General features: G+C 32.5%; 1 protein-coding gene across 7 annotated transcripts in view; it reads left to right on the top strand.

The window, feature by feature from the left end:
* Nucleotides 1-27,149, top strand: part of LOC127735303 (sacsin-like) — a 225,489-nt gene that overhangs the window by 10,202 nt on the left and 188,138 nt on the right. For 3 of the 7 annotated variants that reach the window (XM_052245434.1, XM_052245436.1, XM_052245433.1), the window contains 5 exons: nucleotides 636-737; nucleotides 1,102-1,249; nucleotides 2,115-3,620; nucleotides 9,838-15,530; nucleotides 18,064-19,696. In XM_052245434.1, coding sequence (XP_052101394.1) covers nucleotides 636-737; nucleotides 1,102-1,249; nucleotides 2,115-3,620; nucleotides 9,838-15,530; nucleotides 18,064-18,342 — 7,728 coding nt within the window. In that variant the 3' untranslated portion in view covers nucleotides 18,343-19,696. Of the gene's footprint in view, nucleotides 1-635; nucleotides 738-1,101; nucleotides 1,250-2,114; nucleotides 3,621-9,837; nucleotides 15,531-18,063; nucleotides 19,697-27,149 lie in introns of those variants that run through there. The other 4 variants (XM_052245437.1, XM_052245439.1, XM_052245440.1 and 1 more) reach the window with 4 other exon arrangements.

The following is a 27,149-nucleotide window of genomic DNA, read 5'->3' as shown; positions in this document are numbered from 1 at the left end:
CTCTAATTCATAAAGATAAATACTTGTACACGAGATTATTACATACAAATAGGAAATAAGTACATTGGCTAAAGCTTTGCCTTTCTCAGGCATACATGACCATTATCATATTTGGCAAAACTTTTTGGAATTTTAGATTTTTGAAAGAGTTTCAATTTCGTTTTATTTGGTCATCCAAGTGGTTTGATTCAAGCTCAACTGATTTGTCTTATGTAGACGAAACGCGCGTATGTCGTACTAAATTATAATAATTTTGTAAATTTACTGTTTATTAAATGATGAATTGTTCTAAACAGTGAGTTTTCTTAACTCTCAGGCATATATGGTTTTACCCAAATCTAGCGAAAATATTTAAAAAATTACGGTTTTTAACTCATTAACTTCGATTTGGTTTGATTTTCAAATCGTTTTAAATCGAGCGCCAATGATGAGTCTGATCAAGACGAAACGCGCGTAAAGCGTTTCAAATAATAAGCCGGGTATCTTTAATGAGTTCGTAAAGCCTGAGATCAATGCTGAGCAAATTTTTCGATAACAAATTACGGTCGATTTGATACCAATCAGTATATCACCTCAACGGATATACGTAATGGCTTTCATGTCTTTGAATTGTTGTCCATTCTTTCTACTTTCAGGAGCTAGTACAGAATGCAGAAGATGCTAACGCGACAGTCATGAAGATCATGTATGACCAACGTCAGATAAATCCACCGGGTAAACTAGGAAAATTCTTAAAGGTAAAAAAGAATTTTGAAATAAGAAGTGCCTATTCTATCATGCTGACATTGTGAATTTTGATGCCACAGAGATAAGCTTTCATTAAGACTCAAGGACAAAGATATAAACAATTACCGATCATCGTACGGTCTTCGAAAATGAGCAAAAATAAAAATAATAAAATCAATGTACTTATTATGCTAAACATAAAATAAAATAAAAGCTCTGATTTCTGGTCTAAGGTTAACGTCCTACATACAGAGTTGATATTTTGAACCAACAAATCACTGAAAAGTAGCATTTTTCTTATATTTAGCTCTTTCGCATACATCTTATTGTACACATGCTGGTTATTCACAATATAGCTTACCACTTTCATTTCAGTCTCCGGCCCTATGTATATTTAATGATGGTGTGTTTGATGAGGATGATTGGGATGGAATCAAAAGTGTTTGCCTTAGTCATAAAGAGGAAAAAACTGACAAAATCGGACGATTTGGGCAGGGATTTAAATCTGTTTTTCACCTTACAGGTAGTGTGTAGTTATTTTTTCAATTACGTATATACTGGAGTTTCTGATATCCCGTTCATTTATAGGAATGCTTGCACTCCGAAAGCTTAAATTTATATTCAGTCTGTTTATTTTTTTAAACATGAACATATTTTTGTGTAAGTGTGAAAGTCCAGATTTTTCATATTTGATTTCTGCTCCAACACAGAAGCTTCGATATTTTTTTACCGTACATTAACATCTGCATATCTTATGGTTTTTGTGTCATTGAATTGGTGTACCATTGCCGCTACCTTCACATCTTTTTTTCGTATTTATTGTAACGGGAGACCATACTGTATTCCTATATGGAGTATACGTTAATAGGACTGCAACCAAACCACAAAATAACAAAAAGGCATCTAGAGAACAATTGTCATTCTATTAGAATGCTTTCGCCAATACAAGATTCTACAGTAAGGTCGAGGAAAATAAAACTTTGTAAAGAAACAAACTGATTTCAATACACGATCTTCCAATTATTGCAGTCCCTGGAAAAGTTTGACGCCAAAAAAACAAATATCTTCATGTTACAATGTCATATGACTCGTTTCTCAACTCCAATTTTCCACTAATTTTCTAAACTTTTGACGATTTAAAACTTAACGTATATATCCAGTCTTATTTAGCAGACAGAAAAAGTGAAAACATTTCGTTGATGTCTCTCGAAAATATTTCATCGATTATTCTAGAATATTTTAACAAATTACGGCTAATTTGAATATTTTGAGCGGAAAAGATGTGGTCCTAGTGTTTCCCAATTTACACAAACAATGTAAGAAATACACAAGCCTTATGAAAGTGAAAACAAAATATATTAACTCAATGTATTATTTCACTTACATAGATAACCCTGTAGTTGTCAGTGGAGACACTATGTTGATCATCGATCCATTAAATGTCGATAGAGAATGTGGTATGGTATTCTTATCCAAGATCGAAAACATCAGCAAGACTGGGATATTTAAATCGTTTGATTTTAATCATAATGCTATCCGAAATAATTATTACCCGGCAACTCTATTCTGGTTTCCGTTAAGATCACAAGAAAGTGAATTATCGAAAAATGTTTGTACGGACTCCAAAATGACACACATTTTATCATTGTTTGAAGAAGATGCGGCTATTGTGTTACTTTTTCTGAAGTACCTAACAAAAATTGAGATACACAATCCTACACAGTCACCGAATCCTTTCAAGTATATAAAAATATGTTATGCAAAAAATAAAAGATCTGATTTACAATCGTTTTGGAGTAGTATGGACGGGAATACAGAAACTGAAGACAGAGCAACTAAAACATTTTCCATCGTTATTGACGCCGACATACATATATCAACAAGATCAGGGACGAAAAAAGAACATTGGACTATATGCCACTATCATGCAAGTCATTCTGATATGTCCGTTGAATTAGGACGATTAGCAAGTGACAAAGAAGTTGCATGTCTCCCATATGTTGGCGTGGCATATAAGAAGTCATTAGCAGCCTATCATACTGGGAGAGTTTTTAACTTTCTGCCATTGCCAGCTACATGCAAAACTAATCTACCTGTTCATGTAAACGGAAACTTTGCTTTAAGTCAGAATCGCAGACATTTGAAACTATCCGACGAACGATCAGCCGATAAATTCATTAAATGGAACGAGGGTTTAATTAAAGAAGTTTTGTCCGAATCGTACATGACTTTGGTACATCATCTCATTGAAAATAGTCAGAAAAATAAAAATACAAAAGAACTTATTAATGACGTTTATAAATGCTTACCCAATTTGAACGTTACAGAAGAAATATGGCAGACACTAGTAGACAGGATCTACTTGAAAATAATTGAGAAGGCAGTTTTCTTTTCTGATCTTGGCCATAATGGCACGTGGGTGACGAAAAACAAAGCCATCATATGTAATGTAGACGGATTGGTGAACTGTTCCCCTGACCAACATCAAAGTATTAAAACCACAGTTAAATATGTTTTACTTAATCTGCAAATAGCTGTAGTGGATGTTCGACAAAACATGATGGCGTTGGTTAAAACAGGAAATTTAAGACACATTATGCCTCATGAGTTAGTTACAATGATAAGAAATAGTCCACAGTCATATTTGAATCTGCAATGGGCAAGAAGGGTTGCGCTTCTCAATTATTTAATTGATGACTCAAGTAAAGAGTTCCAAGGATTGCAGCTGTTACCATTACATTGTTGTAAGTTTACAACGTTCAACGAAGAAGAAGAAAAAGTATTTGTTCACAGATCTGAAGAAGTTAACTTATTTATTGGTGTTGAAAATAGATTTATCTCACAAGACCTGCCTGACGGATTATTTAAAGATCTGAGGTCAATGGCATTAAAAAGTAAGTATATTATGACATATTTATTTTTACGATAATATAATCTTGAAAAAACATCTGTTTGAACTGAATATTGTAAATTACTGTCATGTGATTTAACATCTGACAGGCCGTTAGTTTTCTCTTTTGAATTGTTTAAAATTTGTCATTTGACTATGCGATAATGGGTTTTTTTCTCATTGTTGAAAGCCGTACGTTGACCTATAGTTGTTAACGTCTATGTCATCTGGTCTAAGGTGGAGAGTTGTCTCATTGGCAATCATACCACATCTTCTTATTTTCATATGAAACAGAAAATACTTAAACGTAAAATTGTTGAAGTAGTTTAGGGGCACAAAGTGTTAACAAGACAGCAATTAACAGTTTAATATGATTTTGAGAAGTACAACCAAATTACGTTTGAGTTTAAGACGACTAGATTGCATATCAGTAAGTTAAATATTTTGAGATAAATATTAGTAAATGCTAGAATTAATTATGGGTTTGTATATAATTGTTTTGTTGCACTTTTAAATTTGTTTTTAATCACACAGTTTTTATAGAGTTAACTGAGACCTGTTCTTGTACTGATCTTTATTATATATCTTTTATATACTTTTGGTAAGTACACATATCTTGACTATAGGAGAAAGGGTTGAATTATATAACAAAAAACTAGTTTAACCCCGCTACTTATTCATGTGTACCTGTCATAAGTCTTGAAATAATTCCCTTTTATCAGATAAACAAGTGTGGACACATATCAGTGTGGTTATTAATTGGTTCATTAGGGTCATTATGTTTAACAGTGTTTTCTCCAGTGAGTGTATGCATGGTGGTGCCCAACCAGATGTTTTCGAAGCCTTTACTATGTCTTTCTAATATGAGTCCACACTTGTTTATCTCAATGTCCTTGTTATCTACAAAGTTTCATGAAATTCTGTTGTGTGGTTTCAAGAGTACAAGAGTTTGTCATCGCAACTCCTCTGAAACCACACAAAAGAATTTCATGAAACTTTGTAGATAGTTATGACATACTATGTCGATGTGCATATCGACAGGAAATTATGATTTAATTTTTTTTCTAGCAGTTATGCCCCTTTAACTTATAATTTTGTCCTATATATATACTACTGCAACAGTTTGTCATCGCAACTCCTCTGAAACCACACAACAGAATTTCATGAAACTTTGTAGATAGCTAGGACATTTGGCTCCAAAACAGAAATTTGTATACTGTAAACTGTTGCAGTAGTATCCTCCCAATAGCATTAGTGCAATATTTCGTCTAAAAGAAGCTATGTATATACATATTTCTCATAGTTCTATGTTAAACTTTGTTCAATGGTGGTGGCTATCTTGAATTTGGATTGGGAATTAGACTATGGGTCCATTAAAGTATCATTGCTACAATATTTTAAATTGATATCCCAATTCAAATCCACATCAACAAATCTAACTTTGTTAAGTACCTTCATATATGAAGATTCCTTCCAAGTTTGGTTTTGAATGGCAAGACAGATTTTACAAAATGAAAAGTTTACAGACGATAAGAACACCTCGCGTAACCCTATTGGCTAAGTGTGCTAATAGGTGTAGAGAAGTCAATAACGATAGAATGTGTAGACTTAAAAGAAATATGAAACTATGATATTTTACTGTATTTGAAAAGGTAAAAGTATTGCAAGTTTTTGTTATGTTGAGAAAGATTTGAATAATGATTTTTTTAAACAATGGTATAAGTTGATGAAAATAGGAGTATACAATTTTTAGCTTTGAAATAAAAATGGAGCAGTGCTGTAAATACCATTAACATAATTTTGTTTACAAATGATGATGTGAGGTGAACAATGTAAGATAACTCTAGAAGTCAGCAAGGCATTGTGAGTGTCGTCCCTTAACATAAATACATGTGTAAATGAATGACCATTCTATTCGATAGGCAGTACTGATGGTTAAACATGTCTTTCAAAAATACTAATATTGCAGTAAGCGCTTTTTTATGTGTGTAATTATGCTTTTCTTTTATTTGACTGCCTGGCAGATTCAAATGGGAATAAAACATTTTGATCTCCCTTAACACTTAATGTTATGTTTTAATAATATCTTGTGCTGGCAGTTGTTAATTAGATCATGATTGTTTTTCCAACCATCTTACCTGACACTTCATATGAATATATTGGTTGTCTATTTTCAAATCTTAATTTCATACAGTATGCATATGCATCACAATGAACTGGGCTAAATGCAAACAAACTTTAGTACTACACTAAGACAGAGTGCTCAATCCAGTGATATACTTTGTAATACTAGACAAAAGTTGATTTCTTGAACACCATTTGTTACAAAACTACATTGAAAAAAGACATGCCTATTAATTCTATTAGATGTAAAATATAAAGGAAATTATTCATTACAAAGCTAATAGTCACTAGAAAAACCAACGATAGGAAATGAATATATATCGAATGCTTTCCATGCCCACTTTTTGATACTTGAACTGACTTCCACCTCTCCATGATCAATGATGGTAAACAGGTGAACAAATCTCGTCAGTGGTTGTCTTTTCTGACTTGTTTGTTTTTCTTCTTTTGAGATTTTGGTGTTGATATCAGTTCTTTTATTGTTTTTTGTGTAATTTAATCTCAAGACAAACTTTAATAACATAATGTATAGACACCAATTGTTGAAACTGACTTTATGTTGCCCTCCTAAAGTCCTTTTGCTGTTTTTGCTTTGTTTTCTGTCATTGACTGATGACGTTTACCCCACAGTTCCTTTTATTTATAAACTTTACTGTAAAATTGTTTCAACGTCTTTACATTTTATTTTCCTGGATTGGGTTTGTACTTGCTCTGATTCATAAATGGATCAATAAATACATGAACTATCATCAGCTTGACTTTATGCATAGTGAAATCTCAAAATAAAACAACTGATCAATTTCAATCTGTTTTCTTAATACAATGTATGTATATCAGAAAATCTTTGTCAAGCTATTTAGATTTATTAGTAGTTTAGCCCAAGATTGATTGGATCGGTCTGCCGTGTACTGACAATCATGTGATAATAATAATTTATTTCTCCATATTCTTGAAAACCAATCGGGTGATTTAAATTTCAGACCCATCTAACACCTTGCAACCAGTTATCTTTTTGTCTTAACTCTTATTAGTTCATTATTTAATAAATCTGTTTACAAAGTTGTTCAATATATTAAATTTTAAGAAAATTATATAAAAAATAAAAAAAAAAAAAAAAGGCGTGTATTGAAAAAATTGAATTGTGAAATTTTGTCCGTGACTGATTGTCCTGTGACTTCTGTCCTACATTCTTGGACCTTTTTTTATTCAATAAATATTTATCTGTTAACATACTTTCAATACCTTCTTATGCAAGCTCATGTTGTTTGTCTTTATTTCGTAATGTTCATGTATACCAGACAATCGGAATATCTTTTCTTTTCTTAAATGGAAAATTTTCAATGAAAATTTGGCTGACATTTCTTGCAAGACCATATTAAGCTTTAAAAACCCGGCTTAAGTGACTGCGACATGTCATACTTTGTTGGCTCCATTATTTTCCATTTGGTAAATTTAGTCTGTTTTCTTGATAAATGCAGTGAAAATAGTGATGTTGGCTATTATGTAGGGTACTACTGATGTCATCTTTATTATTTTTTGTCATTCCATACTTCTTTAAATAACCTAAGTTTTAAGAAAAACATCTTGCCACATTGTTTCCCTGCAATGTAACTGAAAGTTCTCTGTTTAAAATAAGGAGATGAGGAATGATTGCCAATGAGACAACTATCCGCTAAAGTTCAAATGAAGTGGATGTTAGCAACTATATGCAACCGTACGGACTTCATCAATGAGAAAAAACCCATACCGTATAGTAGGCTATTAAAGGTCCCTACATAAAGAAATGAAACAATTCAATTGAGAAAACTAATAGCCAAATTTATAACAAAACAATTTACGAAAAACAAATATGACCAACATGAACCAACGAGAACCACTGAACTAGACTCCTGATTTGGGACAGGCACATAAAGAATGTGGCGGAGTTAAACATGTTTGTGTGCGCTCAACCCTCCCCAACCTGGGACAGTGGTGAAACAGCAGAACATAAGAACAAACTATAAAAATCAGTTGAAAAAGGCTTTATTCATCAGTTCGATACAAAGCAGAACAATCAAGCAAAAACACAGACCGGACCTGGCAGGGAATTTATCCATCCCTCATACCTCATCCCAAACAACAAAAAGGACACTAAGTACAGATCTGAGAGTACTCGCAGTTATTGACAGCTATTTCATAGCCAATAACAACTTATGAAAAAAATCATGTATCTAAGACTAGAATATCAATCAGTACACATCCAACATTCAATGGATTTAGTGTAAAGACGTCATTAACAGTCAGTGCAATGCAAAAAAAAATATCGATAGATTGTAGTACCGTTAAAGTGCATATGTGTATAACAAAACTATTTAGTATGACTTTGATTTACTGATAACAAAATAAATATTTATACCAATAAAAACAACATTCAAAGATCCAGTTACAGTGTTGAATTGGTAACCTTTAAGAAATGAATATAACCTTACTGTAAAATTAAACGTTTGAAAGTTTGCAAAAATGTATAACAAAAATACCGAACTCCAAGGTAATTTCAAAAAGGCCATAAAAACTGACAAAATCAAACGCTTTCAATCAACGGAACAAGTGAAAAATAACTGCCATATTTCTGACTTGGTACAAACGGGGTTTTCAAACATTTCAACGCAATCGATCACCGTTATAGAAACCAATGGTCGCTCTTCATAATACAGTCCATGTTATATTAAATAAAATATTCCAGCTTTAATATTGATTTATAAGCCTAATTCTAAAGTATTTAAAACTGAAAATAGCAGTTTTGATTGTTTAATCTATTTGAATCCTTTTTTATGTATCTTGAAACCATGTTATTAAAAGGTGTAATTTACAAACTAAAACACGTAAACAGTACATAGATTTAAAGCGGCACAAGCTTCCAAATTCATGTAAGCTGAATTAGCACAAACTTTCAAATTTGATTATTAAAAGTATCAGAATTACAAAAGTTCCACAAGAAAAAATAAGCAATGCATGGGATCGTTGGAAAGTATCAATATTAAGTTCGTATTACGGACCTAACGTCTTCGAATTATGGATGTACTCAGGTCAGGTTTATGAATTTTTGTCAAAATGGACTCCTTGGTTTTTTTTCTACCATACAGGGTAAAATATTTTGCCCAATTTCACCCAATTTTTTTATTTCATAGAAGACTTTAACAGCTCATAAAAAGGTAATTACCAAAATTTATACAGATTCTAGATTTTTTTTTGACGATTTGAGACCCAAAAAAATGCCAATGCTAAGTTAAAGGTTAAAGAACGAGTCAGCCTTTTCCAACCATTTTAAAAAAATCAAATATCCCAAAAAGGAGTTCCATAACCTATTAATATTTTTAGGTTATTTTATTCCCTAACTAATGCTCTTCTGACTTATAGTATCAATTTTAAATTCAAGCTTTTATTAATTTTACCTAACTACATCCTTAACCATCGACACGACCTCTTAAAAATTGCCGATGGATATGTGACCCCGATATAGATATAAGTAGACAGATAAGCACGTGCAATAGTATAATGACGATGATCCTAGTTCTGTTTGGTTTTTGTCACGGAATTAAAACCCGACTGTAAATCATCGTTTTACCTGTATAAACATGATATTTTGCGGGGAGAATAAGTCAACGAATTCGGTCTTCCTGTTGGTTTATCCAATTTAACTTCTCACTTGATAGTCTTTTCAATATAAGCTCGTTAAGCACAAAAGCAATCAATCTTCAACCGAGGTCACATCATAGGTCGCGTGCATACTGATCAAAATGAGGTCGAATAAATTCAATTAATATCTCGTATTACAATAATATTTATGCATCAGCGAAGTTTTTATTATAACTTATATGGACAGTATTAAACAAAAATGACTACTTATAGTGAATCTTAGTTCAATATTCCGTTCTTGTGAATTTTAAAAACAAAACACACAAAGTGCATTATTAATTTTCAACTCATATTGTCGAAATTGTAGCTGATGCCACTTTAAACCACAATAATATTGCTTATTGAAATTTTAGTTTGTTACATAGTTACATGATTTTTTTTTATCAATTATAGACAAGTATTTTTTTTTTTATCAATTACAGATATGTTTCAGTTGACAACGTTGAAACTTGAAGACATTTCCTCGTTGTTAACATATGTTTTTAATAACCATTGCTACATCTCCGAAAAGGGGAAGTACATTCCAAAATGCAAACCATCGCCTCTTAATAAAGTTTGGATCGCTGATGTGTGGAAAATGATAACTCGTTATAAAAATCTAACTCATAAAAATCGGACAAGCAAAATGGGATCTTTCGATAATATACCATTAATACCACAACTGACTGCAGACGAAACATGCATAGAAAATTTTAACATCCTCAAAGGAGATTATATTGTTAAAGAGTATAAAGGCAAAGGGTTTAGTATGTCTAAACCATTGCCAGTCGATATCATAGCCATGCTTGAAGCTGAAGGCATTGCAATTTTAAACCCAAACTCAATCCTCGATGATGCTGATATTATCGGAAGTTATATCAAATATCCAACAGAAGGGGGTATATTAGAATTTTGTGAACAACGTCCGGATCTAAAGAAGAAATATGTAACCTATATTGGAGTTACGGGAAATATGTATCTACCTATGGATACTACCGCCATTCCGTTTGGACAGCGAGAGGAACTAGTAACTCGACTAAAAAGTATATTACAAAATTATCCAAAAAATCATTCGGTCTTGAAAGAAATTCTTCAAAATGCTGATGATGCTGGTGCCTCCGAAGTTCATTTTTTGTACGATATGCGTCAACATCAAACTGAAACTATTTTCAGTGATAATTGGAAAGTCCTTCATGGACCTTCCTTATGTGTTTTTAATGATGCATGTTTTACCGAGAATGATAAGGAAGGAATACAAAAACTTGGTATTGGTAGTAAAAGCGGGGAGCCGATGAAGACAGGACAATTTGGAATTGGCTTCAACGCAGTATACCACATAACAGACGCACCAGCCTTTATGTCTAAAGGGGACCATGCTGCTTTAGGTGGAATGTATTGTGTACTTGATCCACATTGTCGATATGCACCGACAGCAAGATTTGATAATCCAGGTATGTTAATGAAACTACAAAAACTAATTGAAATATACCCTGATGTTTTTAATACTTTCCTAACTACTACAGAGCTTAAAAGGGAGCATGGTACTTGGTTTCGTTTGCCTTTGAGAAATGTGGAAATGACTAGAAGCTCTGACATCAGGAACACACCCTTCACACATTCTGACATGAAAAGGCTACTTTCAGATATGAACTGCGATATTGAAGAAAGTTTGCTCTTTCTACTTAACATTAAAAAAATAACGTTGTCGTATGTAAATCAGCAAGGAACACACGTCATTCTGAACAGAGTAGAGCTTTCACATTCCGTAGATATACAAAGGACTCATCTTAATTTTAAGAAACGTTTCAAAGAATATAATGATATGTTAAAGCAACCTTCCATTGACATAAAGTCGATTTGCATAGAGGAGTTTCGATATTTTCACGAAATAAAAAGTTTACTAGGTAAAGAATCAATATGGTTGGTTGTCCAAGCATTGGGTTTCAGCGAACCAGAAATGATAGACCATCGACTAAAAACAAGTCTTCAAGAGAAAGAAATTTCTATAATACCAAGAGGTGGGGTCGCCATTAGGATATTGCCGACAGCAGGCACAAAGAAATTCAAATCAAAAGCATTTTGTTTATTACCATTGAATATAGAAACGGGACTAACCGGTCACGTGAATGGACATTTTTGTGTTGATATGTCAAGAAATAAGCTGTGGGGCTCTGATGTAGAGTTTATTAGCGATGTTCGTGGTATTTGGAACTTAGAGCTTATTCGTTTCAACATAGCTTATGCTTACGCAAGTTGCTTTGAGTACATGAAAGAAATTTCCTCTCGCCAGTATAATATTGGACACTACTTAAAATTTATTCCCGTTTTCAATGAGGCAAAAAGTTATTTTTGGAGAGAACTTATCTACTATTTGTTTCTACAAAGCAAAACACGAAGATTGGAAATATTTCCGATATGCCCAAGTATTACATCCAGCTCATATGTTAAATCATATTTGTATGAATACTTGCAAACAACGAAGTGGGCATGTCGGCAGATTAAAAGAGAGATGCCCGTATTAATTGACGATCTATCCGACCAAATAAACTCCGAGGACGCTTGTAGTTTTCGAACAATTTGCGTCGAATTGGGGATGAAGTTGACTTGCTCACCAATGGTTGTGAAAGATACTTTGTTAAATGTATGTACTTTTCATCATGCAAAATATACCGAACAGTCTGACTCTGCTCATATTCCAACTACACAAATTTGCATATGCATTGAGAGTATATCTCCAAAGGCAACATTAGATTTTTTCAAATCATACAAACTAAATGTACGAGGTAGATTTGAAAAAGACAGCTTCAATAAATTAAAACTAGTTGACCAGATTAAACAAATATTGAAATATTGTCTAAAAGAAAAAAAATGGGACATATGTTGTGGTGCTCCTTTGTTGTTAAATCAAATGAGTGATATTTTAGATATCAAAGACAGAAATGATCTTATATTGACGGAGTTTTATTATTTACTTCCAAAGTCTGCAGAAAAATTCGTACACAAATCACTTTTAGAAATTTTCAATATATACAGAGACCATTTTATAGTTTTGAGTATAGACAAATTTGCTGAACTTCTACCGAAAACATTAGAAATAGGTACATATAAACTTGATAAACCTCGCCGCATGGTTGAAAGTGATTGTCGTCAGTGGTTCAATGGTTTTTGGACATATATCGATTCCGAACGTTTGCCTCTCACGGATCTGTCTCAGTGGTGTTTATTGCCAGTGAATTTAATGTCTATCGAATGGCTCTTTCCCGTTAAAATGTGTCGCTATACAATTGACATCAACACCTTCAACGTCAACCCGAAACTGCATTCAGTTTTATCGACAATGTCTCTACCTACATCCTGTATAAAGTCTAGAGTGTTGCTTGATCTGCAAGCAAAATATCATGATATAGATACAACACTGAAATGTCTACATTACTGGCGAAAAGAAATTAATCCTGGTTCAAAATTAACGAGCGAACAATGCATGGTTGTTCTTATGTACCTCATTAAAGACATCTGTTCCGACAACCGAGAACAAATTCAGAAATTAAAAGATTTGCCATTGTTTCCAACATTAGATAGGGGCACTCTATCTGTGTCAGGAAAGAGACTTTTAATATTTGATAATAAGATTAAAATACCGACAAATGGATTGTTAGATTTATTTGATAATTTAAACATACTAGTGCTGCAAGATTTTAAAGGTCTTCATGTTTCAATTTTATATGAACTACTCCAATGTGAGATGATAAATGCTGGGACTTTGTACGGTAATTTCATTCTGAAGCATTTCCATTACATATCAGACGAGAGGAATAGAATTATTCACTTGGAATTTATTAGAGACAACCTTCTTCATGACCTAAATTTAAGTCCTCTTTTACCCGCAGCAAGTTTGATTTACAATGGAAATAGTTTTCAGAAGGTCAGTGATTTTTTTGACAAAAACAATGAGTTATTTTCAACCATGTGTACAACACCTGAGTTTCTACCACATCCGTTTAACACCATATGCTGGAGAAATTTTATGATCACTGCTGGTTTGAAAATTCAGATGTCTGAAGATATCATACATCGATTTGCGAAAAGAATTGCAGATTCAGGGTTGCAAAAAGAGACATACTCTCGAAGTGAGATGATTTTGAATGAATTCCTAAATTATGTACAAACTAGTCCAATACATGTTCATTTTTTATCTGAATTATCCGTAATTAAATTTATAGCAGTAGAGAAAAACGAACACCGTTATGAAAAAATTCACCCGTCGTACAGAACCGGCCTTAGACTAATTTCCTATAAAACTGCAATTTCTAATCATTGTCGCAATCTGGCGTGGACTTCAGCCGACATTTTACCAAGTTATGCCATGCCATATAATAGCAAAATTGAAAAACAATTGAATATTAGGGATCCTGATTTTCTAACTGTAGTACAACACGCTAAAAATATATGTCTGAAGTTAGTGAAGACCTGTGAGGAACATGATCAGAGTTTTATTAAAGACGTTTTTAGCTCTGTATACGAATATTTCAGCAAACATCTCGATAAAATTAGTAATGTTATCTGCATTCCGATTGTGCATGTTAGGAAATATAAGAAATTTGTTAGAGCAAATCAATTAATCGTAAATTTTGTAGAAAATGATGAGATAGTTCCTTATTTGGTTAAATTGCCAATTGAATATGGAACTTACCATGAACTGTTTGCAAAACTTGGTATGAGAACTGATCCAAATATAAATTCGTACTGTAAAGTATTAGAGCAAATTTACCAACATACCAGAGAAAGGAATCTCAGCCCTAAAGAAATTCACTGTACGAAAAAAGCTATGCAGGGACTAATGAAATCGTTGCAAAATCTCGAAAGTCCTTTTACAGAACTTGAAGTGAACGTTTTGTACCTGTTATCAGAAACGAATGTTTTGATGCCATCAAATAACTTATATTACGACAGCTTAGAAATTCCTCGAGAAAGCTTGAAAGGAAACACCAACTTATCTTTGATAGCAAGACTTGACTGTTTTGGCTTTAACGTAGATGAGTTATATGATTTGTTCTCGATGTTGCCAGCAAAACACCACCCGATATCAATAAAGTCAATTCTTACAGAAAAATTGACATCGTTCCCTTTAAAAGAGAGTCAAACTGTCTTGGATCTTCAGGAATGTCTTACCAGTGATACTTTTATAACTGCTGTTTTAAGATTTGTTAAACATGACCAGCAGTTATTGAAAAACGACTTTAATACAAGTACAATGAAGACAGTCTTTGCTAAACTGAGGCGTGTACGTCTATTGGCAGTATCAGAGTTAAAAACATCTTTGGTAGATGAAGATGGGCGAGAGTGCTCGACTACAGAAAAAGTATGCTTCTACTTGGAACCAGATGATCTGATGTACATAGATGACATGACCTTGAGGACAAATGATTGGTTGCAAACTTATGACGTTCAACTTGAAGAAGTGATTCGGATCATTTGCAATTATAAGTTTTTACGTGGCACTTTACTAAAAATCCTAAATAAAGTGCATGCTCAATTAAATGTAATTCAGGAAAGGTTAACACAAATTGGTATTCCTTTTATTGAAGGTGCGGTTTTAAATGAAGCTTGGTTTCCTTGTCCTGGCTCGTTTGTTCCAGAGGACTTGCACTCATTTATTCGTATGGCATTGCGACCCATTACAGTCAAAGAATATGCAGTTATGAAATACCCTCGGAACAACTGCAATATAGACGGAAATGTCCAATACATATATGTTATTATCACGAGTATTTCACATATATTTGGAAGTTTGTGTTACAAAATAAATGCCGGTGATAAGTTCAACGGATCAGATCCTATTCCTGAAGACGAAATTCTGGAAATTTATACAGAATGTTCTGAAAATGAAACCAAGGGTGAAAGCAGCCAATCGTCTGCATATAAGTCATCAGGATTTGCATATAGTTCGAGTTATCACAGTACTTCAAATTCTGCAAGAAATTTTCATTGCAGTGGGAAACCTAATCCACAAATACATTTAGGACGAAAATGGTTAGAACAAGCAAATTATGATTTCAAGGCTGGCACAATTACCTTTGCTGGGATTGAGAGCATCCCCTTCAAGGGTTATAACTGGATTTGTATTCAATGTCAGCAGGTAATCATTTTTTCAGAAACGCCTTTCTTCTTTGCTGTTTTTTTTTATAGTATGCGGTTTCAAAATAGTATAACCATAGCCAAAGAAAAATTCAATCTTCAACTAAATTTACACACATACATATATATATATATATATGTATATAACATTAACGGTACAAATGCGGCTTCCGCGATCTATGAAACTGTATACATGTGTGTAAATAAAACTTGAATATTTTATGTCTATAAACAAACAGTGATAAATAAGACTAGAGTATTTTATGTGTATATGTTCCGAACAATATGAGTATTTGGACAATGGGCGTATAATAATGACCATGTGCGTATAGTCATGTGGTCGGACCATCCATATGAGTATATACTCATTTAATTATTAACTGAGCGGACCGGAGTATTTTAACCATATAGGTATTTTTTTCCGAATATGCAAACTTTATCCAATATTGCATGCTCATTTATATTCCTACTTGTGTGCTTTTAATTATGCGACGGCACAAAGAACAAAACCCGAAACAAACACGTTTTGAAATATTGTCCTGAAATTTCATTATTTCATATGAAAAAAAAAATAGCAAAGATACACATTTATTTTCTTTAACCAGGTACACACATCTCGTTCTCCAAAGCCAAAACGATACACCTAACTAACCGAAATTTTTCATCTGAGACATATTTTCTGCATCTGGGTTAGAGCCTTCGCTAGTTATGAAATTGTCAATTAAAAGCGTGCATTAGTAAAACAGTTAACATTTTGTTTAATATTTGATTTAGATATTTCTTGAAGTTGTCTTCCAAATTCATTCGTCAGGACAAATGGACCACAAATAAATAAATTTAGTATACTTTTAACTTGTGAATTGAATTTACTGGGTCATTCATTGTCAATTTATTTATTTCATCATGAAAATGATTATTACCGTATCATGGCATAATAATGATTTTAAGGATCAAAATTTAAATAATATGTGTACATTTTTATAAATTCTTCCAAAATTTCAAATTTATAAATTAGTATACCTCTTTTATGTCAAATCAATGTGTCATACTCAATAAAATTTATGTTACAGTATTAAACGTTAAACCAACTTAAAGGATTTACATAGTAAGTACTAAGTCTTACTATATACATGCTTATTTAACCTTCATCGTCTTAATTACCTGGACCATACGCGTATGGTCTTACACATATAAGTATAAAAACTATACTCGTATGGTCATGATTATACGCGTATGGTTCACATACTTTTATGGTCCGGAACATATACGTAGAGTAAGGATGGAGTCCAAAGGAAAGAATCTCAAAATCAATTCGATTTCTTTTTCTGAAAAAAAAAAACGCGTCTTGTGCACTGAAACCGTTTTATATCTAGGATAAGGGGTAGATATCGCTTCTGGCATATCCATGGGTAGCTATCCACCAAATGCTAATGATTTAAATGTTTTTTACTTGTATAAAAACTTATCTTTATTACTGTAATTAAAGTACTAGCAACATAATGCAATTGTTGACCTTATTTGGTTTGGATGCTAACAAACAAATTAATTTATTTGTCCTTTGGTGTTGCGTTATGTACCAATGGCCATATCTTTGGTTTAACAATTAGATATATGAGGTCAGATCTATGAGCTTCCACACTAGAGTCTTCGAGTACAACATCCCAAGACCACTTAGATGTATATTTGAATAAGCATGTCATATTCATTGTTGTCGAGCCTGCAACATTGTGTAGCAAAAACGAGTCATAGCGATCCTAAATTCCGTCGTCGGCATTGTGAAATTTAGGTTCAGTCTGTGTTTAAAGTTTCATAACTTTGTCAAACCTTAGATAATTCTTGGAATTTTATGCAACTTAGACAGAAACATTTTTATGATCAAACGATATTTTCAAGAATAAAAGTTTGAAAATATTGTCTTATTTCCACAGTATTTTACTGATAAATGAAATGATTTTTTTTTGCGCAGTTAACATTAAGATACAGTCTAAGGTTAAAGTTTTTCAGACATCAGTTACTTAGTACTTTGTCAAACCTTCATGGAATTTTAGGGGAAATGGACAAAAGCTTTTTATGATCGAAAGACAGTATCCCAATAAAAAAATTGTTTTTCATATTCGTATTTTATTGATAAAAGGACCTAGTTTTTGGCAATTAAAATATTGGGTTAAACGATTTTTAGACACCAAATAACTTTATCAAACCTTCATTGAATGAAACTTGGCAGAAAACATTTTATGATTGAGAGATAATGTCTGAATCAAAGTTTTATATTTTGTTGTATTTTTCCGTATTTTACAGATAAGTTGACTTAGTTCGTTTGAAGTGAACAAATACATAAAGTCTGGAATAACATTTTTTTAAACATAAGTAACTTTATTAAACCTTCATGAAATGTTTTAACACTTACAATTAGGCTTCTTCAAGATTAAGAAATAGCATATGAAGAAAAAAGAATTTCATTTTTAAGATAAAGAAAAAAATGAACTATATTACAAAGAATTTCTATACTGTAAATAATAATTGTCATCTTACAGGCTGCAGAAAAGGCAATTAAAAGTGCAAGATGTGCCACTGATTATGACAGTTTGGTGTTTTCACACAACTTGACTGATAATATACCCGATTCCGATGGTAGACTGACAGATTTGGCTCTTCAACTGAAAGGAATACTGAAAGACGTCAATCTTTTGCGATACCCAGATCATCAGGGTACTATTCCAGCAGATCGATATTCAAGAGACAACGCTATCCAAGCTCTTCAAATTACAAATGAAGTTCTTCAATATATATCTAGGAAATATTTTCCAAATTGAATATAAAATTTAAGAATTGTACATTTATTTCATTAAACATTATACTTAGGAGTGATCGTTTTACAAGCGTTGTATAAATTTGTATATGAATATATATCGTAAAAGGGTAAAAAAAAATTCTGAGTGCCATATCGACACAACACATCGTATGGATAGAAGCTTTCTGTCCAATTTTAAATAACGATACAAAATCGTTTTGATATTGTATTCCTCGAACATTAAGCTTCGCGTCAATTTATAAGTTTGGTCTCACATTGTCTTCTGTTCGAAAACTTTCGATCAGTCCTTTAGGCGTCAGAATCATTACTCTCAGGAAAAGTGATCATACTGGGCCACTTTCTCAATTTTTATATTCTTTCTTGAAGAGATTCATTTTCGTCGAAGTGAAAATAAAAAGTTTTACTTAAAGGGCATTAGCTGTCCAATTAATGTTCACCGATTTGACTCAAATTCTCATGCTTGATTTATAACATACTAAAACGTATGTCCAAATTACAAAAAATCTAAATTAAACATGCATGGAGTCGATAATAAGTATCAACATTTCGTGTGTATTTTTTTATCTAGACGTCATCTAATTAACCATCGAGATACGTCCGAAGACTGCCGACGGTCATATAACCCGATATAAACATAAATATAAATATAAACAGATAGCGACCACGTGCAATTGGATTTTTCAAGGTCTGTTTGATTTAATATTGTAGGTTAAAAAGTATATTTATAATCGTTTTAACCTGTATAAGAATGATTTATTGTGGATAGAATCAGTCAACCAATTGCTTCATCCTTGTTTCACTTTCAATGTTGACATTCTTTTTCTTTTAATAGCTGAATACATGCGTAACCCATCTCCAGCTAAGGAATTAAGTTGGGGATCACATGAATACAGATTCAATGAGGTCGAATTATTCACTTTCAAGTGAATAATTCATCAGCGATGGTTCTTAGCTTATTTTGACAATTGAACCAAATTGGCTGCTAAAAGCGAATTAGTATTTCACTATATCACTTCCATCAATGATTGAACAAAAGAAAATCATATTTTGTTTTATATATGTCTCGAAGCTAATGCCCCTTTAAAAATTGAGAAATTGAATTGTTTCCCGTTATAATATTAAGATACGAAACCAACTGACAATTGCAAGAAATGTTCTTTATGTAAATCTTCACTGGTCTGTAAAATCTTAGGACGATACGGCAACATCCATAAAAGATGATATTAGTATAAATACTTAAAAATCAGAAAATTCATTTAGGTGTTGCGTTTCTATTGACACTCAGTTTGAATTAAATATGCAATCAATATACATGTAAAACTGTAGTCAAGTGGTGGAATAAATATTTAAATATATTTCATTTATGTTTTACAAAGCCTTGTTACGTACCAGTCATGTTTAAAATCAAATATTAGAAATTACAAATTATCTAACTTTCGACATTTTATCACAAAAGAGTATGTAGAGATATTATTGTACACACCGGCAATTGAAAATCGAAATATTTTACATGCACAAATAAATGTTTATACGCATAGTCATGTATCCAGACATACACAATTATGAAACAAATGAGAGATGGTTTACCTAACGGCATTAAAAACAACGTGAGTGTTTAACATGTTTAACGACCTTGACTGGCTATAAAGGCATCACGCGGTCGGCCAATGAGGCAAACATCCAGGCATCTTATATACTAGACAAAAATACATCCCAAGTTTACATGCACATACCTCATGACTTTGCTTTAAATCTCCCGTGCTTACATATTTAAATCGTAAATCAAATTTTATAACCCCTCAACAGCTGATCAGATAATTCACGTAGAACTGGCCTCATGTTCCTCTGATCGTTATTTTAGCTTTTTTTCTTTAATATTATATATAAAAAGAACTGCAAAGTATATACCCACTTTTTATTAGACAATGACGCAATATTTCTTGCTCAGTACATATAAGAAATACAAAGTAATGTCAAACATGAAGTGACATCGGTACAACTCATCATTTATTATAAACTTCTTGATAATGACTTTATACAGTTCTCAGCTGATTAATATACGACGAAAAAAAAGTACCTTCAGTTATCGACATTAATTCGATCTGGATAAGTCCTGAATTACACAACTTTTTCATGACGTCACAAACCAGTTGAAGCTAACTGGTGTCCTTATTAAAAAATCATTATGCATGCATTGGGCACAAAACTTTTTCAAAAGATACATTTTAAAACCACCGTTAACAGGTTAACACCTCAAACTATGCATTTTTATTACTTTTATTTGTCTTTAAAAATTGGTTCATAAACTTTCACAGTTTCAAAGTGTTCCCTTTCTTAAATTTTCCCTCCCTTATATCATTACTGATGACCTTTATTTTGACAACACTTTACCACAACAGGAAATTGGGTTTTTTTCCGGATTGAATTAAGTAGCAATATGGTCTATTGGAATGAAACATTACCTTATAAAAATGTAAGATATAACGAAAACTTTTTTTTATTTTATGGTCAATACGGTAATGCCAATATGACCCAAAATAAATTGTTTCCGGATGTTAACGTGATTTTCCTACGTAGATTGGTATGAAACTTATACGCATATGAAAGTTAAAGGAAGCGTGAAGACACTTTCGATTTTAGGGGCACTGTACCCAAAAATATATATTATTTGAAATGGCTTCCGGATGGTAGCTTGAGTTTCCCTTGCTTGATTGAAATGAAACTTATACTGATGGAAGATAAAAGAAAGGGATAGAAGCATATTGAATTTTGGGTCATCGGGTCAAAGTTCAATGTAAGTTTCACTTAGTAGAGGCTACACATACTGCTACTTGGACAATGAACAACATGGAAAACTTCTATTATGGCCAGTCGGCAATAATCAATTTGGATTATGTGGCATATTGGTTAACCCCCCTTTTGCAGCCAGACTCCTGAAGACATATGTTAATTGTGGTACGTTGCATAGAAGTAGCCATGTCAATCTGGACCTTATTTACATGTTCCTCAAAATAGTATGACCAGCATACAATAGCTAAGTTGAACTATGTGGCATATGGGTACACTCTCCCCCCAAAACAAATATATCAACAAAAAATAAACAAAAAACAAACAACAGCAAACCACCCTTCTTACCTCATCAAATGCAGCCACACTTGTGAAACTCTTAGTAATACGTGGCTAAGTGCATAGCTGAAGCCATACCGACTTATTCCCTTGGTATCATAATGAACGTAGCGAGTATATGTAACTATGGCCAGCCGCCAATCCATGTTGGAGTATTTGGTACACTTCGTCTGTTGTACTATTATCAACGGTCCTTTCATAAATTTTGCGGATATTTTGCATTTAATGTTTTGATTTTCTATGAGATTGTTTTCCAGATCATCTAGTTTTAAAAATGCTGTTTTCTATTCAGGTTTCCGCTTTCCCACTTTATATTGAGCTTATTGATTTTCGCATTATTGTGACAATTATGTTAATTCCTCTACAAATAAAAAACAAACCCGACGCCGTGATATTATATACAGAAGTGTAAGACTATAAACTCACTAATGAACAATGCAAAGACAGATAGATAATTGCTATGTAATATTAACACATTGGAATGTACAGCGTGATTTTTAAAAGGTTCGATACATTGACTAAGGAGGTTATATGACCTTCTTGCATTGACATACATAAATCAATTACTTGCAAGTAGTTAGTTTCTCGAGATGACGTTTTGAGATGCAGTTTCTTCCCTTTAATTTCTTCCAATAACATTTGTTTGTTCCTCTTGTACTATTTTAGTTTTTTTTTCGGCAGAAAAAAAGCAATTACTTGCATTAAAAATATTGCTTAATGTTAATAGATAGTTTTTAGTATTGATTTTTCTGTTGTGACATATTTGAAAAAAATCTTGTTTTCGCTTACCATAATCAATTATCTCTTCAAGTTTAACAGATATTTATACTTCACAGGTATTTGTATATACAGAGCAGCAGCTTGTTATATGTAAGTAAGGCTTCAGTCACATTCACTCTGTACGCATTGAACAATGAGTGAGCTGATTCCTTCACTTGCTTATTCACGGAATACTGCTTTTATATATAACGTACGCTAATCAAAGATCATATTTTATTCTAATATGTATGTGAAGTTAGCGGCCGGTTCGTTATACATTTATTTCCCGTGCCGGAGGGAGATATGAAGATTTGTTCACCCAAGAATATTCATATTTCACGAGGGCTCTGCCCGAGGGAAATATGATTTTTCGAGGGTGAGCAAATCTTCATATCTCCCGAGGCAAAGGGAAATGAATGTCTTATTCCACTGCCTATGCTTTGTTTACTATCAATACATTAAATATTATTTTGCATACATTTTTTTTCTTATCCGCTTGTTTTTGTAAGTCAAACTAAACACGACATACCCATTGATAAACAGTAAGGATCAAAATTAAACTATAAGTCTTTTTGTTTTATCGTCTGAAATAAATTTGAACATGATAAGGATTTTTGCTATCGCTATTTTAAGAAGAATAAGAAGTTCAAAACGTTATGTACATTAACCGCGCGTAACGTCGCACGAAGTAATCCCGACATTTCAGAGGGGAATATGATCCTCAGAATGGAATATGAAGATTTGTTCAATGACACGTGGGATAGTCTCAACCAATCAAATATTGATTAAACTAATAATATGTTTAAACAGTGGAATAATATTCGTTATTCGATATTTAATATCCACCCGGCTGCTAGCCGTCGGTTCGATATTCAAATTTTCTTAGTTGAATTTAATAAAAATTTTAACTTTGATGACATTAAAAGCATGATAGGAGTAAAAATCAAGAGATGAAGGAAATCTGTTTACGACCAATTTAAGTTATCATAAATTAAAACCCTTATGTAAATCGAATTTTTCTCTGTATGAAATACAGATTTTTATCAATAGAATATAATGAAAGATGTACACTTAAAAGATGATATTTCAAGAAACAAAAACAAACGGCCACCTTGGTAAGATTTAAAAATATAAAAAGAAACAACTATGGAAGACCAAAAAATAAGGAGATATTTTCGATTGACTAAAATCAAACTATACACAGGAAAGTTGGCCGTGGGCGTTGGCTAGATATTCCTCATCTCTCAATCTTCATAATATTATGCAGATAGTTAGTTAATATATAGATATAAATGACATCAAACGGAATTTGGGTAAACTTTTCGTCTTCTATGTTTATGGAGGGCTCAAAGTGCCAGTTTGATATTCAACATATATATTGAAAACCTACCGGAGACCGCTGAAAAAACAGTGAGACCCCCCTGGTCTTTTATTATCCATAAAATTTAATATTCTTGTAGACTTTGTATATATACAGAAGCTATCAAAAGGATTTTGCAGAATAATGTCATCTTCGATATGTATGGAGGGCTTAAAGTGTAATTTTTCAAATGAAAATCATCAAAAACTCAGGTAAAAGGCCACAGGGTGTTGGCTAGATCTTCCTGATCTCTCAATCTTCATAATATAATGCAAATAGTTAGGTAATATATAGATATTAATGACATCAAACGGAATTCGGATAATCTTTTCGTCTTCTATGTTTCTCTCTTTTCAAAAGCTATATGGAATTTCCATTGTTACAACTGTCAAAATAATAGACGATTGACAGGAATTGTAAATAATAAATTAAAGTCAGTTAATTAGATAATAATGAATTCTTTTTAAAAACATTTATATCCACAACATTTTGTTTGTAATCTTGGAAAATGCATTCAATCAGTTCATTCAGAGAAAGCGAATGGGTTTAATAACAATTTGTATAAAATCCATACGATTCTTAAACCACCAGATATATCCAAAGCTTTATAGGATTTGCAAATGCATTCTTTCAATTTCCTTGAATGTCATCAAAATATGTTGAAATACTCTGAAACATTTGTCCATTCAGCTAGTATTATTAATTACATATAATTTTTGACTTTTTCCGTACATCATAGACATATAATATAGATAAACGGAAAAGAGTCATAAAATTGGTAGGAAAAAAATCAGAGAAAAAAAATCACAAATCTAACATGAAATAAAGTCACAGACAAACAGCATTTTGTTTTACCTTTTTAGTGGTAATTGACACATTACTCCTCAAGTATCTTTTGTAACCCTTTATTATAAACACAGTGCAGGTAAACTCCTCTTTGTTTTTTCCGTTTTTTATTCATTATGTGCTTTTGTTACGGTGACAATTTATCTTCTTTAATGTACATAGTGTTTTTTTTTGGGGGGAGGTTCAGATCCATAAAAATAAACAGTTACTTTAACCCTACTACATATATAATCATATTCCTGTCCAAGTCAGGAACCTAGCTTTTCAATTGTTATGGTATGTCATATCTTAATGTTTTGCATTATTTGGAGAATTTGGTGTTGATGGCAGACCGTTGATTGTTTATGTTGAATGTATTCAGAGTTTTGATATAGAATCTGTACTTTTGAAAGCTTGTTGAATTGAATGTGACTTTTTGAGGTTTTTTGCTTTTGGATTGCTGTCTGATTGACGTATAAATACAATTCTTCTTATTGATTTTATATATAGAATCTCTTAACCTGGTGGATGTTCATTGTTTTATCATCATTGACAGTTTTCTTGTATATTTTTTTCTTTTTGTTATAAGCCATCACAGTGAGTGTGGAATGAAGTTTTAAGTTACCTTTTATCGAATTTCCTTGTCATTGACTCGATATACTAGTAGACAATCGTCTCATTCAATCACTATAACACGGCATACTGTAAAACATGGTATGGTACGATGGTATGATATGTGTTATGGTATGGTGGTATGGAATGAATACCACCATACCATGGTATGCATGAATGGTACCATGGTATGGTATGATGGTATGGTACAAATTACTATACCATTGTATAATTTGATGGTATGAAGCATGGTATGGTTTTTTGAAGTAGGAAATTTTGAAGGGTTAATTAAGGTAATTTGAAACACTTTTTTTCTTTATCTGCTGACATTATGTATCTAGTTTATTTTTGTAAAGAAAATATTACTAAAAAAAGAAAGTGGAGGTAGACAAAACAGATTCTTGTGCTAAAATTTAATAGAGATCTATACACTTATACTCAAGTTATACTCAAACCAGAAAAATAGTTGGGTTTTTTTTCCCTTTTCGACCCCTAATTATTAAATGGTTCGGGCCATGACCCCCCAAATATCAATCCCAACTTTCCTTTTGAAGTATGGAACCTTGTGGTAAAATTTCATAGAAATCTAGACTCTTATACACAAATTATTGTCCTTAAACATGAAAAATGTTTGTTTTTGGGCCCTTTTTGGTCCCTAATTACTTAACAACTTTGACAAGTACCTCCAAAATAAATCCCAATCTTCCTATTGTGGTATGAAATCTTATGTTAAAATTTGATAGAGATATATACACTTACACTCAAGTTATTGTCTGTGAACCAGACAAATGATTGTTTTTGTCAGGCTCTTTTTGGCCCATAATTCCTACTTGTGACGTGGAACCTTGTGCTAACATTTTTAAAATAGAGATACACTTATACTCAAGTTATTGTCTTAAAACCAGACAAATAATTGTTTTAGGTCCCTTTCTGGCCCTTTTTTACAAATCAGCTACGTCATTAACCCACAAAATCAAACCCAACCCTCCTGTTGTGGAATGAAACCTTGTGTTAAAATTTCATACGGATCCATACACTTATACTAAAGTTATTGTCTGCGAAACAATTTATTTTTTATGAACCAGTAAAACTGACCTTTTTTTTGGCCCCTAATATTTTGCGGTCGTATAAAGTCATCTCTTCTCAATATTGTCTAAAATTTTGATTGTACGATCTTGTGGGTTACCATCTCATTACACAATTATCAAAATCAATAAAACCAATAAATGAAGCATGAAGCGCCCCTCCCTTAACTGAAATTATGGACCTGCCTCTAACATACAAAAGAAAATGACTAAAATTATAAAAAAAAACTTTAGTTATGCACTTCTGGCTTCACAATTATTTCATGCATTGGACATATCATTGCTTGTTTGTTTTTTAGCTCAACATACCCAAAGGGTTAAGTGTGCTTTTCTTATCATTTGGCTACCGTTGTACGTCGTACGTAGCCGTCTGTTAACTTAAACTTCTCCTCTAAAACTACTAAGCCAAAGATTGGAACCAATTTGACCACAATAACATTGGTTTTTTTTTTTAACCTTTGATCATGCCAGTCAACCAACATAGCTGACATGGCTAAAATAAATGGATATATGGATGGTTGTTTAACGTCCAGTGTCAAGTTAAATGCATATTCAGGACGAGCGTAGATAAATAGATATGAATGTTGACCCTGTTTTGTACGACTGGAATGTTTTAAGAGCTAAGTTATAGCAGTTAAAGCCCTTCAATGATGAGTTTTTATCAATTTTTGACATTTTTGCTCAGTATCTTCAAAACCATAATAGATAAAAGGAAACTTTTAATAGCAATAATGATCACAAGACAGGGTCTACAAATTTTTCACAATGGCCAAAATTATTGGTTTCTTTCCTTTTGGGAGTTTTCAGTTTGCCTGTTAGCATGAACACTTTAATAGATTAATAAGTTGCTCACCAAATATAAGTTATTCAGTTTAGAAGCATATCAGAAACGTTTGGGGAAAACATGGACGAATAGACTGACATACAGACAAGTTGAATGCTATATAGCTCTGCCATGTAGTAACAGAGTATGCTCTAGCCACTACAATATTAAAATCACTATGACTAACATTAAATGGCAAGACAATTATGAATTTCGTT

Source organism: Mytilus californianus, unplaced genomic scaffold (genome assembly GCF_021869535.1).
Source record: "Mytilus californianus isolate M0D057914Y unplaced genomic scaffold, xbMytCali1.0.p SCAF_3, whole genome shotgun sequence".
In the NCBI taxonomy this organism is placed as follows: domain Eukaryota; kingdom Metazoa; phylum Mollusca; class Bivalvia; order Mytilida; family Mytilidae; genus Mytilus; species Mytilus californianus.
This window is presented reverse-complemented; position numbering and strand designations above follow the sequence as displayed.